This window comes from Rhopilema esculentum, chromosome 16, assembly GCF_057945365.1.
Source record: "Rhopilema esculentum isolate cy_ngs chromosome 16, ASM5794536v1, whole genome shotgun sequence".
NCBI lineage: Eukaryota > Metazoa > Cnidaria > Scyphozoa > Rhizostomeae > Rhizostomatidae > Rhopilema > Rhopilema esculentum.
Window position 1 is genome coordinate 9,270,974 of NC_142830.1, and position 20,616 is coordinate 9,291,589.

At 35.6% G+C, this 20,616-nt stretch overlaps 3 protein-coding genes across 4 annotated transcripts; 2 read left to right on the forward strand and 1 right to left on the reverse strand.

Moving 5' to 3' along the window:
* Positions 1-5,128: 5,128 nt before the first annotated feature.
* LOC135682235 (uncharacterized) lies at positions 5,129-9,806 on the forward strand. Of its 2 annotated transcripts, none has more exons than XM_089112893.1 (2): positions 5,129-5,431; positions 8,978-9,806. In XM_089112893.1, exons 1-2 carry the CDS (start codon positions 5,266-5,268, stop codon positions 9,124-9,126), a joined length of 315 nt encoding a protein of 104 aa, XP_088969019.1. In that variant the 5' UTR covers positions 5,129-5,265; the 3' UTR covers positions 9,127-9,806. The 2 variants fall into 2 exon arrangements, with proteins under 2 accessions (XP_088969019.1, XP_088969020.1); XM_089112894.1 differs by having other exon boundaries at positions 8,981-9,806.
* A 1,555-nt stretch (positions 9,807-11,361) lies between these two features.
* LOC135682234 (calaxin) lies at positions 11,362-15,435 on the forward strand. Its single transcript, XM_065197029.2, has 7 exons — positions 11,362-11,496; positions 12,044-12,184; positions 12,462-12,566; positions 13,048-13,133; positions 13,667-13,732; positions 14,695-14,799; positions 15,084-15,435. Exons 1-7 carry the CDS (start codon positions 11,427-11,429, stop codon positions 15,117-15,119), a joined length of 609 nt encoding a protein of 202 aa, XP_065053101.1. The 5' UTR covers positions 11,362-11,426; the 3' UTR covers positions 15,120-15,435.
* Positions 15,436-15,876: 441 nt separating this feature from the next.
* LOC135682003 (uncharacterized) lies at positions 15,877-19,940 on the reverse strand. Its single transcript, XM_065196701.2, has 3 exons — positions 19,794-19,940; positions 16,878-16,955; positions 15,877-16,527 (listed from the first exon to the last, which is right to left on the reverse strand). Exons 2-3 carry the CDS (start codon positions 16,953-16,955, stop codon positions 16,075-16,077), a joined length of 531 nt encoding a protein of 176 aa, XP_065052773.2. The 5' UTR covers positions 19,794-19,940; the 3' UTR covers positions 15,877-16,074.
* Between the last annotated feature and the right edge of the window lie 676 nt (positions 19,941-20,616).

The window sequence follows — 20,616 nt, forward strand, 5'->3', positions numbered from 1 at the left end:
CAAAGATAATAACGTTGTATGTCAAATTGTTTATATACCTGATGGAAAGAATATCATATTTGATAAGAGAACACAGTTGTTGTAATTACTAAAAGCCATGGTACACGCTTTCTATATAAGGAACCTTCCTCAAAGCCTAGTTCCATAAGCTCCTTATTCGTAGACCTCAAATCATCAAATTGTAGTACCAAGAGTTCCTTAATAGTTCCTTAATTTGTTTTGACTAAGGAAGCCCTTACACTTAATAGAGAAAGGGGCGAGACAGCATATGCTGAAACTACTCAATGAAATAAAGCACTTGACACACGAATAGCAAACAATCTATGTGAGTATTGGCTGCAAATAAATTTAACCAGCTTTTTTAGTTCTTGATGATTGCAGTTTTATAAAAAAATTTTCAAATCGAAAAGTTCCTTAGGGATTTCGTTTTTAGTAGTTAAGTTCTTTAAATATTTTAGCCTTCTACATGTAGGTTCCTTATTAAGTGGTTCCTTATAACAAAAAAAGCGTGTATTGGTTGGGACCCAGTCCTCTTTCCGTCAGCCACAGCGTTGACAACACCTTCTTTGTTTCGGTACACAATGCACTTGCCCACGCCAGTTAATGAGTTAATTAGTTCATCGCTCGCGAAGCTATGTTCACGCAAATTGTAAGTAGATTTCTTGGTATATTATAAAAAGGAAAACGTCAATCATGCCATCTCTGGCTCAGAATCTTGTCTCTACAACAACAGTTTTTTCTTTTATCTGTCTATCTGAATAAAGCTATAACCAACATTCCAACAAGAGGTAATACATGCCAGGGAGTTAACTGATTGGATATGGCAAAACGCATTTAATCAAGTGTTCTCGATTGCAATTATGACACCCAGCGAGTTGTGAGGCTCATATCTAGTTTCGCTATGCCCTTACAAGTAAAACATACAACACAATTAATTGAATTTCTTCAAAGCATTTAGGTATTTCCGAACTGCTTCTTCGGTTTTTAAAATCTCCCCCTCTTGCTCGAACTGAATCAAATTGAAACTTCCACGGCAGCGGTTGTCATATATACAACGAGTTGCCAGCTTTGTTCTTAGCAACTCTAGAAAACTTTTTAAATTGATACTGTCCTTCTGTTCTGCAAGCAGTGCGTCCAAAATATCTTGTCTTGTAAGAATCTTTACCTTGAATTTAGCAGCAAACAACATGACCAATGTTCGGATCCTTTTTTTCTTCCTATCTGGGTCTTCTATATCGTCACGAAACACCAAACTCCAACACATGTCAGGAGGGTCTCCGGCACTTGCATGGTTGCATTCAGCAGCCAAGTACCTGGGAATCTGCCTGCTATGGTACAAAAACCAACCTTTGCTAAAACTTTTAACGTCAACAACTGCTACGAAGTGTACAAAGAAATTTCCGTGTATTGAACTGACTTTTACTTTGCTAGAAGAACAAAGTGTTAAGTTTTCGATTGGTTCAATGTCCTGGTATTCAATGCTGTTGGTAGAAGCATCCAAAGCTCGACCAAGCTGCATGCTCAAAATATTACGAACTTGTGATGACCTCAAATACCTGTCTTCTGGTATACAATTCCAGAGCGTTGGAAGCATTTCACCTCCAATTTGTATGCAGACATTGCATGGAGAATATTTACTTACACAAAAAGAAATATTTTCTTCTAGTTCAAAAACCAAATATGCTTTAAACTGGCTAAGCGTTTCCACTCTGATGAAAATATTCGATTGTTTTGCTTCCTTCGCTCGTGTACCTGTTTCAGCAACCAAGAACGAAGCAAGTTGTGACGCGACAGCTTTTGCAAGGTTTTCTCTTTTAGCAAGAAGATTTTTCGTTTCTTCAAATTCATGTTCTGTAATTATTTCCATTATTTTTCTATCAATGAATTTGAATCCTTCCAAATCTTCTGCAGAAAGGCGCTTTTTCGTTGAATTTTCTTCAGGAAGTAAGAAGGACCTGTTCATTTACGATGCAATGTCAGGAATTGAGCAACCCGCAGAAACTGAATCGCTTTTGCTAATGATGTGTACTTGTTGAATCGGTTGTTGGAATTTAAGGGAAAATTTAAGGAAAATGTTTTATACTATAGGAAAACTCGAAGGAAATTGATGGAACAATTTAAAAAAAATATGAAAGAAAACGTGGGTGAAAATTGAAGAAGATATCAAAAGAAAAATCGAGGAACAAGCTTACTAGTTCCACTTTCTCTGAACAGCTTCGATTTTGTCCCTTGAGTGGACAATATTTGAATTCACTGATTTTGAGCCAAACTACAAAACCATTCTTGGGGTATCAGAGCCACGGTGGCAATGAACTTGAAGAGCCCAAGGAAAGCCAGTGGCAGGAAAACAAATTCATTTCTCACTTCCCTTCGTCAGATTATTTTTTAAAAACGTCTTTAAAATTAGAATGAAGATTTGAAGAAGAATGACGATGTTTCTTGACTCTGGGCCCTGCATTGATGTATATATATTTCATTTTGCCAAGACACAACATATAAATGGCGATGACAGACGTTATGTGCTTTGCCATAGCTTTTCTTCTTATTATAATAAAGATCGTTTGTAACAGAAAATAAGAAATTGGCTTTTTTCAATGTAATTTGAATATTACCAGTAATTTCTTCATCCAGGTCCCACAGTGGCGTGGTATTGTTTACTTATTGTTATTTTGAAAATCAAGGTGTTTGTCTTGAAAACCACAACCAGTGTTGTAGAAATATTCCATATTATTTCACAAAGCAATTTCAGCCAGGATGTTTTGAACGATAGTAACCTCAAAAACTGCAATCACTTTAGTTGGATTCTTTTACTTTTATTTTCACAATTTTGCAGGAAGTGCCACTATGCCTACTGGTTTGGTTGATACCTTACCTTATACATAAACATGCTTTTGAGCGCATTTCATCTTAATCAAGCATATTTCAAAAAACTTCCATGAGTGCAAAAACTTTAGTTGAAAAAAATTTCCCAGCCAAGCTCTTGTAAAAACATGATAATCATATATCATGCTTCATTTACAAAATGATATTGAATAGATTTAATACCTGACCACACAAGTGATTAAGCAAATTGTCAAAGAATTCAAATAAAGACATAAGAATTAAAGAACTAAAGTCTTCTCGTAAAGAAAGAGGTGACTGATAATGACCAGAATGATTGACAGCCACCTCCGAAGGATGAGTGAGAGAAAATACGGGGGAAACGTCTATGTTTTTGTGAATATGTATGGAGATAAACAATAACTACCTAACGGTAGACAAAAAGATTTGCAATCTCCATTTTAGCCATCTCTATTAAGCTAGCAAATTTTTCTGATGCATGATATTTCCGCTCAACGATTCGAAACTTGGTGCCCTGAGTCAGGTGACAGCCTTCGCACCAGGATCAATTCACGTATTCTTAAATCAACCAAGATGTATTAAACGTTGCCTCAGCGAAATTAAACATAGCTTTTCCGGCCTACTCTTTTCGCATCAATAAAGCTATTTTGCTTCTACTTATCTAAAGCAGTGGTATTTTTATTTCCGCATTGCTATATATATCACCACAATCCATTTTCCTCTACCGTTAAACGTGTTTTTTCCTGACTCCCGCCTACTCCATTTTTCTTTATTCCTTTTCATGCACATTAAGCTGATTTCTGCTGCATGCATACGTGATAATTAACTAGAATGTCGAGCAACGAAGTGTAAGGAGAGGGAAAAATAGTATGCACCTTGTCTGTATGTATCAAAAGTAATGTGAAAGATATTTAATGAACCAGTATCATAAGAAAACGAAAAAACGATATGACGCAACAACTACATTACTTCAAAATATATCCAGCGATCAGTTCTACAAAAAAGCCAGTACAAAAAAGAATGCGAGGAAAGGTGAAATCAAAACCACGATATTAATCCAATTATCACAGTGCCCCAAGATCCATTGCGAAGGAGACTAACGCCTCAGCTGGGTCCGTTGCGCATTTTGGATGTAACGGAAGGGAGGTATCTTAATTCATACTTTACTCTTTGAAAATGCCAACAGTGCTACGGATGCAACTTCGCTCAACTGACATTCAATGATCATTGTTTCTCATTGAAAATCTCTTTTGCCAACTTTTGTTGACATGCCGTGTTAACATTTAGCGCTCACGTAGCGAGAACAATCTTCTCACGCCCATGCTGTCGTTAATTCCAACGTCCTTACTGTACAATTTTCAATCAAGCTCATTTCCATGAAGTTCAAACTATTCTCCTGGGCGAGAAAAACATAAACATGGCAGGTAAAGACAGTGCCGTTTTGCGCTTTTCTCCAAAAGAGTTGCAAACTTCGGACGGAGTTTACTAAAATGACCACTGTGAATTATAAGTAAAGATTGTAAAAAGCACTGTCGCCAGACAGCCAGAAGCAAAATTGATGCCAGCATCAGGCACGTTCAGACTGGCACGTGCTTTTTGAACATATTATTTCAATTTCATGAGTTTAGTTTCTTCATATCATGGCCAGTGGAACTTCAAATTTTTTGAGGGCCTCTTATAAGTAGGCAAAAAAGATGCATATCCAAATACGTCATAGCGAATCGCGGCCCTAAAAGTAGCATCTACTGAAACTGATGGGCTGGTAACTTCTTAACTCCAGCTAAGTCCGTGCGTTGATTTAGCGGAGTTTCGGTGAACTATAGCAAACTGTATGCGCAAAATTGACTGGAAATGACATTTTTTGTGGGAATGACTGGAAACATTGTAGAAGATGGTACCTGATGATGGTTATTCAACTCCATCAAAGCCGATTCACATTGTTGTTTTTCGAGTCTCGAGACCATTGGTAAACAAAAAAATTTTTATCAGTTTAGTAGCGTGGTCTCTCAAAATATTCCTTGTTTAAGAAAGAAAGATATTCAAAACAACATGGACTAAACGTAGCTCACACCCAGGATGCATTCTTTCACATTGGCGGATCGGGTATCATCCCTGCTTAATCGCTATAGCACTAAACCCAGAAAGCCATAGACACCTGGAAACTGATGCTGAGGCTTTAGAGAGTGCAAAAGTTGTTTTCCTCGTATTTCCGAGCTCACACCATCTTTGCGGTAATCTAAGCGCTTTCTTGCCCTCAGCATGAAATCGAGGATGCATTCATATTAATTGATCCTGTGCATACCTGTTTCGAAACGCAACAGTGAGAGGTCAATAAAAAACTAGATACGTGTTGCATGAAGTTATTTCAACACAGCACTTGCAGAAGATCACCATCAATTCTCCAATGCTTGTAGTTTTATCACGATGAAAGGCATTGCAATTTCATCCTATCTAATGTTCGTATTAATTTGTTTGCTGATAGTGACAGAAAGCTTGGGGTTTATGAAGGGACCTTGCAGGAAGAAAAGATGGAGCAAATGTCATCCGATGAAATTCAGTATTGTCAAAAGGGCTGACGTGCCGATGCCAGGTAAAATTGGAATTATTTCAAATACTCAGACGGTAGAAAAATGTAATACAGAAAGATGGTAGAAAAATTAAATCTTACATTAAAATTAATAAAGCAAATGCATCTAATGAATCTGTCATTAGAAAAATTAAAATAGAATCGAAATATGCAAAATGAACACTGGCTGATCAACGTCAAACCATAACTCAGTATAATTTTCTTTGGGAGGGAGGGGGTTGATAATGCGTCGAAGTCATTGAAATATTGAGCGGAACTTATCCAATCCATTTCTATTGCGCAACATGGTTTATTAAAGATTTTATTAAACTATTGTATATCACTTAGGCAAGTCATGCTCGAGACAGTATAACGACTTTTTACTGTTCCAACAAAACAATTTTGCTGTAGTTTTCATCTCTAGAAATGGACCAAAGCCTAGAAAACTGTACCCTGGGTACCAGGGCCTCAGTGAAAGGTGGTCGAACTTTAACCGACCCACTCTTTCACTGAGGCTCTGGAGCCCATGGTGAGGAAATCGCATTGAAAGTTTCCAGCTTAAACTGTCTGCCCCACTTCCTTCGAGCTGCTTCCTTCGAACATTATCGCATGCATAACAAAATGAAGTCACCAACATAGGATTCTCAAGAATAGGGAGAATAAGTTCGGGAGAAGAATTTTAAGAATAAAGTAATGACGTTTGGTCCTTTCAACATTGAAATAGTCATTCTTTTAAAGCAGCATTGAGTGGGGCAGTTGTCCTATTTTGCAGGGGCACTCTCCCTCCCACTTAGTTCCACCTAAGTTAATCATGTATCCTATTTACAGGTTATATTTTGTCACTCTGTTGTTACTACAACCCTTCAGTGCTGTCGGGACGAAATTCATATTGGGGGGAGGGGCTGTCAATGGTATTGCTTCCCAGTCATAAAGGAAATACACTGTTATAAAGGAAAATGGTATAGTTTGACAATAATCGGGAGGTTCCAGCCCCAGCCTCCCGCTTCCGATGGCTCTGCCCTTGGTGCCTTTAGGACAATATTTTACCCCATACGTAGATTTACCTCGAGATTTTCAAAGATTAATTAGATGCACACTCAGTGATTACATAGATCAACTCCACTCTATTAGGGCCTTTCACGAGATGGGCTAGCCCATTGCATTGGGACGGTTTTCACGGGTATGATCGCTTTCGCAAGCGTTTACATGAGAACGTAATCCATCCCACATAGATGGGTTGACCTGTTATTTGAAACTTGTAAAAAAGAACGGTTTTTAAATTTGTCTCCGCAATAATTACAAAAAGCTTTCTCAGCAATGACAAGAAATTACAATTTAGATGCCAATTTAGCAAACTGGTATGGTGAAACTCTAAATCCGTCTCCTCGTCGTAAATTTTCCATTATGATTGCTGTTGCACTTTACACGAACAGCAATTTGTCTCTGATGGCTACATATCAAGACAACTCGATGGAAAGTTTCGTGGCATTTCAGAGGAGATAAGAGAACTGCTCCTCAGAATAAGAATGTGACCTCACCTAGGTTTACTGGCCCACCTCATGGAAACAAACCATTATCAAAAGAAAACATGATCTGTTATGAATACGACAAAGCATTTTTCTACTCATTAGTTATGTTACCAGTAGGGAGTAGGGAAAGACAAATTCAAGGTACTACACAATCATGTTTACAAAAGGTACTGTATAGATATCTCTTCTTTTTGGAAAGTTTACATGCTGCTTTTTTGTGGATGGTAAACTTGAATGGATATTGCCACACACATCGAAAAATAGTTGATGGCAATCATATTGAAGAAGTGCGCCGTTATGCTACGCGTGCGCAGCAGCCAATGTAGTGGGCATTATTTATTGTCGTCCAGATTTAACCGTGAAGAAAACAATTTGCTTTGGTTATTGCGCTCAGGGGCAGACCTCAAACCACAGCAGTTTGTCCAAATAATGATGTTCCTAGTGATAACAATGCACAACATAATATGAATTTGAGTCTCTGCTTTCCTAGCGATTCGGTCAGATATCTAATTGGTAACTCCTACCAAATTGGAGCTATCATGCAATACTAATTCTTCGTTTTTCTATCATAGTAGGGAAACTTACTAGCAATGTCACTGAACATTTGTTACACTTCGCTTGACCATGCTCAATGAATTACTGGCTAAAATATACCAAAATTTTCTCCAACTTTAACATACCTAGCCACACTGTAACGTCGTGAAAGGAAATAAATGAGATGGCTTTATTGATAAACTCATTTATGGTAACTTGGAGAGGAAATTCGAAGGCAACTCTTGTGCCAGATGTCAAGAGTCATTTGCTATTAGAATAATCCAGAATTTTAAAATGCTTTTTAGCCCCTGGTTGTTCACTGGAGGGTAAGGAGGGTATCTCCAATTTCAAGTTGGGAATCGTTCTAAAAGTCTTTCCGTTGACTGAAGCTGACTGTCTTTTTTTATTGTCTTTACGAACGACACACGTAATATAAGATCTATAAGTCGCGTGTAGTGCCTTGTAATCCAGAGGTTTGCATGAAATACTGAGCTCTCTTTCGTGAAAACACTGATTGGCAGAAAAGGTGGCCAGCAGTTAGAATAAATGAAAAGGAGTATTTTTACTTGCTTCCCATTACTTCATTGTTGCGAAGACTTTTTATTTAAAAATGATCACTTTATTGTGATTAAATCCTTCTTAAAAAATTCCCGGGTTTGAAAATTCCTTTGTTGTGAAAGACGTTTTTTACTCTACTCTCTGGAAAATACGTTGAGATTTACTTTCAAGGTGCATCAAGTTAATACTGCAGAAAAAGTGATATTTCACCCTAAGCAAATTTCACTGACAAATAATATCGTTTTTAACAACTTCCCTTATATCAAAGCAACAATATTATTAGTGCCAAGACAACATAGTGGTCACATGGTCGGAATGGAAAATAAGAAATCATAGTGCTACGCCCACAATCTTGCTTTCATTGCTTTTTCTAAGAAAGGTTCTTAGAACTTGAGGTTATTGTCCAGGGGAAGGGTAAACATTTTCCTGGACACTTATTGTAGACTCATCGAAATCTTCATCGAAAATTGTTTAAAATCAGCAACTTTATTATGAGAAATAAATAGCTTGAGAGACTAACTCTTGCATCTTAAATAAGCTACTCAAGGGGCAGTTCACTCTTGCTAACAGGGTGCCAATTGTTCACAAAAAAAGGATTTCAGGAATTTTCAGATAAAACAATAGGATTTCCACCACAGGTATACGAGATTTGCATAAAGTGATTTCCCTTCGTAGCTGTTAATGATTGCTTAATACAGACAAGTATGTTCATTCATTTAGAGGTCCTACTAGTAAAGCATCCTGACGTTTTATTCATTTGTAAAGGTTAATGCAGCTATTATTCTTTACTATACATTAGAAGCAGCGAGACTTCCTTCATCAAAAAACTCGATTTCGATATCCACAGAGGCAATGAATAGCTGAGTTGGATGTTATAGATGAGATTTTGGTTAACTTTGTTGTTGATTGTCATTTATAATTCCAATCATTTCTATTTGCTATTTTACAGCAGCACTAGGAAACGAAATAACGGAACGTGATTGGAGGGAGCTTGTGAAGACGAGAACTGGCAGCGTGACCAGAAGAGCATTGTTGAAAGTATTGAAAGATTTAAAGGCTGATATCGTGGCTGAAATCGACATAGACAAAAACGAGTGAAGCTGACAAAAGATTCTGATGATGTTTAGAAGCTGGCTGGCAGAGGAAGAACTTCGTTATACTGAAAGGAAATCGATGATAAAACACAACTCTACTCTAGAAGACTTTGATTATTAAGGTTTTTAATTGATTCAAGGGCTTTCTGCAAGAGTGGGGTCCTCCACAGAAGGCGAGAAAAATCTTTTGATTGCAAAATTCTGTTACTTAGAAAATATAGAAGTGAGAGTATCGACGGGTCACAATTTTGATCATGATAATAAATTTGACAAGGGATGGGACAAACATTTTACTTTGTTGCTCATTACTAATACTCGCCTTGCCCAAATACCAGTTACAAGAGGATCTCATGCTTGCAGAGCTATCTGAAAAACAAATAATTTGGTAAATCGCATAATATATCTCACTTTAAAAAAAGTAGCTGTTCTTTACCTTGAATGATATTTAAAAGTCAGTAGAATTATAAAGGGAATACAAAAAAGCACCGACGAGCAATAGTCAGAGGAAAATAGGAGGCTCGTGGAATGATCTAGTATTGACTTTCAGATCACCTACAGCTAATAGCAAGGCAGGAAGATTATCTTTGGTGCTATTTCATTGTTTCTTATGAGTCAGACTTTTTCTTGTGTATTTTGAAGCATTACTTATGTACGACGATTGTATTTTATACAAGATATACCACAGCAGAGCTTTTTATGTAAGCTTTGAGCTGGTTTCGAAGCAAGCATCTGGTACTTATTACGAACAATAATCCATGGTGTTTTTTCTTTTTTGTCTACTAATTTGCAACTTGCATTTGTGTTAGTATTCAAAGACAGTCCGAGAGCAAGTAGCTCCAAGAAGTTAATTGATTAATGAAGAGCTAGCTGAGATAATATGTTGATAATACGGATGGATGTTAGCTGAGAAACTTTCAGTTAACAATTTTAGATCTGCCTGCAAATTCAATCATGCAGTAAGAAAGCCAACATGTTAATTATTCTATACATAAACAGCGAAAAACCCAAAAATATTGCAACATGCAAAATACTTGGGTGGGTATATTAATTAACGAAAACTTGAATTAAAACTTTAACATAGGTTAAGTTGATTTTAAATACATCAAAAGGCATTGGAATTCTCTATAAATTAGAAAAAATTAACCACTTTGAAAATCTCAACAAATTTACAAAAAATATTTATCCAGTCACATGAATAATCCAGTTCAGTTAAGGTTTGAATACAATTCATTTAGCGATCTATTTATACAAATATAATTTGGGTTAGCTGACTTATCTTTGTAAATAAGAAACAACGAAAGTCAGGTGGTAATGCCTACCTCCTTGTCTTTTTTATCTCATTTTACCCGTTTGAATTTTAAATTTTTGGTTACACATTGGTTTTTCAGTTGTTACCTTGTAACATACATGCGACACAAGACAAAAAGTTTTTCATTCCACCCTTCTCTATACAATGTAACAAAAGCTTTATTTCGTTATATGCTGTAAATATTCGAACAATCATCCGTTGGAGAAAAAAACAATAAGTAATTTTAGTTGGCATGACATAGCGGAAACATCGCATACTGAAGTATACGTACTGTACTATACTTTTCGAAAAATACGTACATACTTCATCGTGCGATGTTTCCGCTATTTCGTAGCATCTTCAAATTATGCGATACCAAAGACTTGTTTGACAATAAGTATTAAACCAGCCTTCAGCAGAAACTGCTAAAACGAAAACTTAAAATGTTCTGGTAGTAAGCAAACTTAAATGATAAAATATTATGAGTAGATGTTCGTTAAACTCATATACATGTACCCTCAGTGTACTCCTGCATTTCGGAATTTTTCCCATACTCCTATCATCATTTTGCAAAATTCCAAATCTAATGACTTATCATAAGCTTTGATTTTAATTTAATTTTCCCTTTAGGTACAGCCATATTATCAAAATAAAATCATCGTTACACTTTCCGTTTAATTATTCATCTATTTCTTGTGAATACAAACTCATTCTTCATGGTCAAATTTCTTCACATGGGCACACGAATTTGATATCATCATTTGGCTTCTTTTCATTTGCCCATCGGTATTAGATTTTAGCCTGGTCCTGTTTATTGGTAGGTATGAATATTAATTTAAATCAATTGCTCAATCCAATTAATTATATTATTATTAAGCGGTTTGGGCTTTGAGATAATCATAAACTGCAAGTTTGTTTTTGTTTTTCGATTTCTGGAGTTGACGTCAAAACCTCGATTGGATGTGATGGTAGCAACTGTTGTTAGGCAACCTGCCTAGGGAAGCTGGATAATCTTCATGATGGCTGGCCTAATAGCAAGGAAAAACCAAGCAAAACTCGCCGAGCAGATTTACAAGGGTACCCATTGTAAGTGAATTTATATCACGCAACAAAGCGTATTAAAAGACGTTTACAGTTCAGAAAGCCGTGATTATTGTGATAAATTGTTCATCAAACTTCATTGTTCAAAAAGTCGACGATACCATTTTAAGTTTATTTTTACTGTAAAAGCCCAAAGATAGTTCCCTTGAAATTGGTAATATAATCACATTTAAAAAATGTTTATCCTGTACTGATTCTTTTCAAAAGATAAAATAAGTGTAAACACTACAAGACACCCAAACCAATGACGATATAAAACTTCCTTGCAATATTCAAGACATTTGCCAGAATTTAATGATGCCATAAACACTTCTAGAAAACAAAAAATAAAAGGGGACAATTAAGCAAACAGAGCAAGTATATAAGAATATTTGTAACCTTCCTGTTCTACAGTCTTAAGCGTTTTGAATTATTGATTAGTCATAGTGATTTCCAATATGTCAATAACAACACATCCAATTTACTAACTTCAAAACAGTGCGAAGTTTTAAGATAAGTATGTTGCTTTTATGGCACATAATTCTTTTTACAGTCTCCAGAAATGAGGTTGAAAGACTACTTGACATGTTTAGGAACCTAGTTCCTCAACAAAAGTGTAAAATGGACAGGACCAAATTCAGAACAGTTCTCCATAATACATTCCAGATGACAGATGACATCCTAATGGACAGAGGTAAAAACAGCATATCCAACATAATGTTCAAAAGTCAATTTTAAGAGTGTATAAGACACCTCATGCTTTATATTTGGGAACATGTAAATTATTGCAAGTTTTAGATTGCACATAATCTCTCTTGATAATCTGACATATATCTATGATTTTGTTGGCAAGATTCAACATTATTGAGCCTTTTTATGGTTTCTAAGTGTAATTCAAACCATACTTTTATTTTTCTCTGTAGTATTGATGTTTTTGTATGTTTAATAGAATTAATATGCTTTACTTCTAGTTTTTAAGGCATTTGATACAGATAATGACAGTGCCATCAGCATGAAGGAATGGATACTTGGACTTTCAATATTTCTACGAGGCTCCTTAACAGAGAGAATGAAATGTAACTAACTCCACCAGCTTCTATATTTTTAAGTATAATATTTTTAACAGAAGTTTACAACTTTTTCAGCAGAATATGTGCCCTTTTGTTTGAGGGCCTTTGAGATTGAACAAAGATGCCCCAAACTGTGCTACACCACTGACCTAACCATATCTATTATAGCAATTTTTGCAATGTTGAAAAGAACCAGCTTCAGAGGCTTGTGCAAAATTATCTATCTCTATTTCACTGACACCATTGGCATAATAGCATTCATTATATACATAACTTGAATTATGAGCAGTTGAAGTTCCATTGATTTTACCAATTAGATACAAATTTTATCACAGAGCACACAATTTTGAAACAGGTGGTGTTTTCTGCATGTATCTTTCAAGAGATACTTGATAAAACCTGATTTCTATAAGGGCATTAAGAGGTCAAAGCACAACAATTATTCTAAGCATATTCAATGATATTTTTGTTTCGTTTATATATACAGATTGCTTTGAAGTCTATGACTTAAATGGCGATGGATACATTCAGAGGGAAGAAATGTTTCACATGCTCAAAAATTGTCTAATTAAGGTAAATAGTTTTAACAGGTACATTAACAAATTTCTTGATATTATTTTATTATTATAGTTGAATTAATGCTTAAAAAAATTTGCAATATGTATTAATGTTTTAACAACCAAAAGGCATACATGCGAAAAAAGATCACTGAAAGCTGTGCAGAAAGCTCAAAATATTGCTGAGCTACATTATCAGTAAAAACAAAACTGCAACTTTATCATTCTCAGTAAAAAACAAAACTGTGACTTTTATCAAAAAAGTAAGTCCAGTGGTTTATGCTCATACTGTATGCACTAGTAGCATTCACCCCCTTCTCCAAAGGGTAATGCTGGATGAGATGGTTACAAGTGTTGATGCACAAAGATGTAACCACTACAATTACAACATTGTTTTGGAAAAGAAGAAAAATAAAATGTAGCTAAGCTGGTTTTTTAGTGCCTCAATATTTTTTGTCTAGGATCATTGTTCTAATTCAACAGTTTCTAAACCATTTAATGGGTGTAATCAAATCCCATTTTCATGTTTTTCCTACCTCTTTTTACTAGCAACCAACAGAAGAAGATCCAGATGAAGGTGTTCGGGATTTGGTGGAAACTACATTAAAACTGATGGTAAAAACATTTGTACTATTTAAAAAGGAAATGAAAGATATTTGGCACAAAACCTTAAATGTTCTCTGAAAATTTCCAGCCTTAAGCAATCAGTAGAAATCAGAGCTAATACCAACCAGAGATTTATAGGGAGACTTGATGAAAATTGTCAGATCACTATTTAAGGCTTTGGCAGTGGCCCTCCCTTAACAGCTGCTTCTAATTTTCAGTCACCAATGGACAGTCAAAATGCTTAAAGGAATTTTTCTCAAATCTATTGCTAAATAAGTGACTAGCAGCACAATGACTAGTGACTAACAGCACAATGAATGCTGTCAGTATAGTTTATCAAAAGTACGAAAGGGTATTGGCTTTTTAAAATTTCCATTCACTGCTAATGTTCTCAGAAACTTGCGTCTGCCAACTACACTTTTTGTTTTAAGTCAGGAAGTAAAAAGAAACAGCTCAAAACTAAACATTCTTGTATAGCTACAAAACAATGTACCTATTTCCTCACTATATTAAATTTAGGTGCATCCTGTATTCACTAAAGATAACTGTCATTGGCACATGAAAAAATTAGAATTAGGACCTAACAAAAGGATTAGTGATGAAAATTTTCCTTAGCTGTGATTTGAGAAGCTTCATTGAAGGCAAGGTTGCTACAATTTTTTGGCATATGCCTCACCCTTTTCAATTCATATTTTGTCATTCCCCTCCAATGTTAGAGCCTCTGCTGTGCTATGCAAGCATTCTATTTTGCTTTTTGAATATTTCAAATGCTTCAAGCTGGCATTTTTGTTACTTTTAAATCTAATCTTTCAATAGCTTGCTTTTGTGACATGAAAATACCCCTCCTTTTTACAGAGGAAAGTCCCTACATACTATTACAATTCGTGCAATGATACTTTTCATCATAAACGCTCTGTTCTTTCAAGCCTTTGGTTTGCAGCCTTAAAATTTTTATGCCTCTGTGGTTTTAGGACTTGGATAAAGATGGAAGGCTTTCTTTTGAAGATTATAGAAAATCTGTGGAACAGGATAATCTCTTATTGGAAGCATTTGGCCAGTGTTTGCCTGATGCCAAGGTATATCTTTGAAGTAATTTTGTTAAAATGCACATGAAATAACATGCTTGGGAGAATAACAAATGTCCCTTGCAAGGTAACAGTTATGGTTATTCATGCAAGGTGCCCATTTTATTGGAAATCTGAAGTTAAGTATTTGGAAGGATTTCTTTCAAGAAAATGTGTAGCAGGAAAAACTATAGGATTTTGATTGACATCCAACTGTATTTGTATTCTAGAAGCTTAACCTAAAATCATTTTTTTCTGTATTCTATTGTTTAGAATTTACTCTTATTCTATTTTAGTATGTTCAGAACTTCAGTGAATTGTTTGCTGATTGATTGGTGGACCATCAAAGTATCATGGAGAAATAATAAGAACTGTTGTGGGTTTTTAAAGCTCTACTTTATCTCTTAAATGGATTATGCTGACCCATGGTTGATACCTAATTGATTGCTTGGAGTTGTTAGTATCCCTTTGTTGAACTAAAATGTATCATTGGCAAACCACTGTATATTGCCAAACATCCCACTGTCTCTTTCACATTTCACAGGATCAACTCCACATCATGTTTTGGTGTAAATAAATTATTCTTTGAAATTATTATCATTTTGTAATTAATGTATGTTATTTTCATGAAATATGGATCCTAGAAAATTTGCCATCATCTCTGAAGCCTTTCAATCTTTTAAAAAACGTCTATATTTAATTGGTGAAATATTGTAAATCAAGATAAGGTTGAGTCACTTGCAGCATTTTCTGTGGAAAGTTTTTCAGCAACAATGTTTTAATCAACATTTACAGTTTACAGTTGGGGGGGGGGGGGGCTTCATTTAATTCACGTATCAGGTGATAGAACAGGAAGGTATATAATTGATTTGGTTTGTGATCTAAGTTACCTTAACAGTGATTTAGTTAAAAGCATATTATGTCTTCAAGACAAAAATGTCTTAATGTGTAAGCAAATATTTGGTAACATAAAACAAGAAAAAAATGCCATTGGCATTATTCGGAATTAGAGGAAAGGATGATTTTCAAGTGTCATGCAGTGCATCTCATCATGACATTCTAACAAGGAACAATAAAAAAACTTCAAGATATGGCAAACTGCTTAATGCTACATGACTGAGTTAGTAGAGTGCTTGGATTAGTGCAAAACTACTGACACCAGATATCCTTTCTATTGAAATACACATCAAAATCAGATTTAAATTTATCAATCTAAAATAAAAACACTTAGCATTATCACAGCTAGGTAAAATTTTTATTGAAGAAACAAGTTTAAGATCCAAGCATCTAAGAGGAATTATTATTCTTATCCTCTTTAATCATTTGTTCCAGTTCTTCTATTGTCAGCACTCTCCGTGGTTCCTTTGGCCTTTTTCTTAAATATATTCTAAGGGGCAGCTTAAAATTGGCCTGTCTCCATGCTTCCTTTGCAAACATATCATCTTCACAATTAAATTCAAATAACCATCTACCAGCCTTCACTTTTGCTGCATGATAGGCAGTTTTGCCCTTTCCTTTACCCATACGAATTCCTTCAGGCTTTTTGGTAATAGGAGTATCAGCAGTAATCTGAATAATATCTTTAGTTTTAGCAGCTCTGACTATCGCAAGACGAGTTGCTTCTAGGGCACCTTCTTTCACATAACCAGATGTTAAGGCATAAATTCCATAATCCATTGTGTCTCTAAACTTTAGTTCAACAGTTCCTTCTCTTATGTGCATTATATGGGACCGGCTGGGCTATAACAAGATATTGATTTAATCACCAACCTATATTAGAAATTTTGTTACCTCTGGGATTAGACAATAACCTGTTACTTTCAATCAGTTACTCAATATGCCAAGCACCATTTCTTATAGGTGACTTAGAATATGGATTTGTTAAAACATCTTGAGAAGAGGATGTAAAGTTATAACCTCCACTGTTTCAAATCTCACATGCATGTTGATCCAGGGAGGATGTTATCTAAATTATGTGAAAAAGGGAGAAAATAGGTTGCCAATGGCTATTCTCCTTGAACAGAACTGGATTCCCAACACTGTTTCAAACATTATTAATGAATGATTTTTCTAAAAACAAAACTAAATACCTGTAAATTTGTAGAGGTCTTGATGCATTTAGAATAATTAATGAGCTTTTCAAGGCACCTGCTCCGCAAAAGAGCCATCTACAATGAAAGAAGGAATTGGTAAACAAATTTTTAATTTCTTTTTCTGATACAGTGCTTGTACCAAAGCAAACACAGGCACCAACACACACTAACAAATGCACTTACAGTTGAGTCTTTCTAGTTGGAACTATTATGTGTGAGATAAATCTTAATTAGACAGATGGGTTGTTCGTAATTACACTTTGGCTACAACCAGATGTAACTAAGGGTATTCCGGATATCTGGTAGGCCGAATAATCTGGTGCCAGATCCCTGATTTTTTGAAAATCCGGTTCAGGCCAGATTTGTTTCCAAAATCTGGCCAGTTGCCGGATTTTCCAGAATTTTTTTGGGAACAAAGAAAATTTCTAGAGAAACCAGTTATTAAAGAAAAAATCAAACAAACAACAAGAATTAAAAGCAATAGAACAAACTTGAACGTAATTCTAAAAGTTATAAGTTGCCCCTAACAGCAATTTTTCAAAAGTTAAAGTCACCCAAGGTTAGGATACAAGAAAAGAAACTTTTTGCCATCCCTTACAAGAAGTTTTGATTGCTTGTCTTCGAAGATTTTTCCAGCCTCCGAAAAAAGCCGCTCTAAATAAACACTAGATTTTGGAGTAGACAGATATTGTTGGGCTAGTTTGATAATGTAGGGGAAGGTAGTTTTGTGCTACAGTGGAATCCTGATAAAATGAACTCTGAAGGCGTGGTTTGCATGATAAGTTGATATACTAAGGAGCACCAAATCTTAATCCAGGCCACCCCAGATCCACTTTACATGATGAAAAGCCAATTTGCCGTTTAAATCACACAGAGTTTAACCCATGTTAACTTAGCCTGTATTAACTGGGTTAAGAAGTGTCATGTAGATTGGGCTTTAGAGGGTCATGTTTACCCATGGATAGTCTTTTCAGAAAACACATTGAAAATTAGTCGAATAAAAAGTAGGCCATAAAATCTCATTTCAAACAAAATTTAAGCCATGGCAAATTTTTTAGAAAGTTCAGTATTTGCTTCGATGATTAAACAAGCGCCTTGAAAACAGATTTGAATTGAAAGTGCTTGTCATCAGGAAACAGGAAGACTGGATGGTATATTCATAAAAATGTTTTCTTCGTTCTTCTCACTATACATTTCCTTGCAAGAATCTCAAAACTTTTTTATTATAGAAAAATCTGGTAATGGCCGGATATTCCAGGCGGATTCTACGAAAAGATCTCTGGTAAATCAGGTTCCAGCCGGATTCTGTAAATACTGATCCGGTATACCCCTAGATGTTACTTCAAGCTCAAATTTTCTCAAGAAGCAATAACTTAACCCTACTTTCAAGGTCCTGATATGCAGGGCAACCAAGAGCAAGGCCAAGGGACAGGCCCAGTGTTTGGGCCCCTGCCTACCTAAAGCAATACACCTAAAACGTGTTTAATATGGATTACAAAGCATATAATTTTCTTTATTTACATTTAATTTATATTTGTGAATCATTTTTAATCCTTCTCAGTACAGATATCATTTGTAATTATAATGTTACTAAGACCCTAAATAGAGACAGTTTAATTACCAGCAGGGCCCATACTGAGTATGGGAACAGGGGCAATGTCCTCCTTGCCCCCTCTCTGTCGGCTTGCATATTTTAACACAATAATATAAGATATATTCCATTCTCTTAAAGCTCAAAGTTGAATCACTATATAATAGTTGTACCTTTTTCTCTTTCAAATTGTTTGGAGATGAATGTTATGAACAGAAACAGAAATTATATGCAAAGCTTTCGCATTTTTGCATGTTTTGTGAAAGGAAACAACTAATAGAGGCTCTTTATTATTTCCTTTGTGACTTCTACAGCTAGGATACTGCAGCTCATAGGGAGCAGTTAATAGAAGTGGGCCAATTTGCCACCAAAAAACCTACCTTACTGATGTAAATTATGAGCTAAAACATGATTTTTCCTGGCATTATATATCACTGGTATAATCACATTAGGGGGATTGACCAGAGCACTGAATGACACATTTTCAAATTTTGTCATATATTTTAGGTGTTAGTGTCTGATAAATGTTAGCTCTGTTAGGGCCCATGCCATGAATTTGAAAGTGGGGAGGGGGGCAAGGCTAAAAATTTGGAGGGCAGAGGCTCCTTACCTCTTTGACTGCAGCTTTTAAATTTCTTGCTTTACAAAGGTGGGTGGAAATGGCCACCCTGCACCCCCCTCAGTGGTGTGGGCCCTGTCGGTGCAAAATAGTAACGGTTTACCCATAAGTTGCTCATAAAGAAGTGCCTTTCTATTTTTATCATTCTCTTTAGAATTTTATTTCCTTGAAGTTTATAAAAAATTGGTGCGTGGTATGATCTATTATGGGTTTGACGTATGACATGAACAAACTTTCTCTCAGAGTGAGGAGAGTCGCCAGCTCTTTGTTAATCCCAGTTGTAGGAATCACGAGGTATGGTCATACACTAATGAGAAAAAGGACAAGGACCCTACTCGATAAGCATAGTTTTTCGCTGTCCTAAAACTAACTTTGGAAAATACAAATATACAAAATAAAAAAACAGTCTTCTGTGTTTTATGTTTGTATGTTGCTAAAAACATGACTGGAATGGGTGTGCACGTGCATGTACGAGACATATTAGAAAAAAATTAAATTGGTCACCGCGTTGCTTAAACGAATACTTTTTCTCCAAACGGTTATCAGCAAGCAAGATTTTTATGGAACTTCATCTTGGTCTAATTTTCCATTTCCAGTGAAATGGCAAATGGTGTTGGGCTGATGGCTGGCTGGGGGTTAGGCACTTTTCATTAATAAATTTTTCCATTTACAGTTACGCAAAATAGGTTTTTAGAATACAAACCTTTATCGAAACTTCACTGCGAAGGAACTTTAAACTGTTTAACAGAAACTTCTCGACATCCTACCGCCTACAACACCAGAGTGAACATACCGCCATGAATATGGAACAAAATGTGGCGCAATTTCTTCTTATCCTCGTATTGATGAACCCCACATATAACGGAGGCAGTAGTCTCCCGCGCTTTTTCAAACCAACTTTATAAGGAAATATTATAAGTTATTTATTACCCGCACAATCCGTCAACCCAATATATCTATAAAGTATAGTCTATATTTTCAAAATATACTGGGCATTTTGAGAGACGATTTGGATAACGTTAAACCAAAGTAAAGAAAAAGGTTCCAAGACCATTCTATTTTGTAAAAACATAATTTAAAGAATTTTCCTTAGGTGTAGGCCTACCCCTTACTTTGCTGTCTAATAAATAAGATAATTTGTTATTAATATCTTCATAACAGCACGTAAAGGCTACAATAAAGTCAATCAACCTTTCAAACTAAGTTTACGAGCAGGCACGCCGGAGCCAGGGAGAGGATGGTTGTGCTGTTGCTTGATGTCAACAACAAATTAACCATTCCAATAAAGCAAAGACTTTCACAACTAAATCAAATTATTTATATTGTGCAGTATCTACTTCTTACAGCTTAGTGAAACACCATGGAAATATATGTTGTTGTTTCTAAAAGACTGAACACTTCAAGAACATTTGGTCAATCAATCAAAATTAATTTTGGGGGGGGGGGGGGATTTTGGTTCCTTTGGTTCAAATTATACAAAGACAACTTGGATTATTATTAAAGAGATGAATTTTGGGTGAAAATGA

What these genes read in the sequence shown, in the direction of transcription:
- LOC135682234 (XM_065197029.2), top strand. Translation starts at nt 11,427, where the DNA reads ATGATGGCTGGCCTAATAGCAAGGAAAAACCAAGCAAAACTCGCCGAG. An exon ending in CTTAACAGAGAGAATGAAAT is followed by an intron (nt 12,567 to 13,047) that starts GTAACTAACTCC and finishes TTATATATACAG; the next exon opens with ATTGCTTTGAAGTCTATGAC. An exon ending in AAACTACATTAAAACTGATG is followed by an intron (nt 13,733 to 14,694) that starts GTAAAAACATTT and finishes CTGTGGTTTTAG; the next exon opens with GACTTGGATAAAGATGGAAG.
- LOC135682235 (XM_089112893.1), top strand. Translation starts at nt 5,266, where the DNA reads ATGAAAGGCATTGCAATTTCATCCTATCTAATGTTCGTATTAATTTGT. An exon ending in GGCTGACGTGCCGATGCCAG is followed by an intron (nt 5,432 to 8,977) that starts GTAAAATTGGAA and finishes GCTATTTTACAG; the next exon opens with CAGCACTAGGAAACGAAATA.
- LOC135682003 (XM_065196701.2), bottom strand. Translation starts at nt 16,955, where the DNA reads ATGGCTCTTTTGCGGAGCAGGTGCCTTGAAAAGCTCATTAATTATTCT. An exon ending in AGACCTCTACAAATTTACAG is followed by an intron (nt 16,528 to 16,877) that starts GTATTTAGTTTT and finishes ATCTTGTTATAG; the next exon opens with CCCAGCCGGTCCCATATAAT.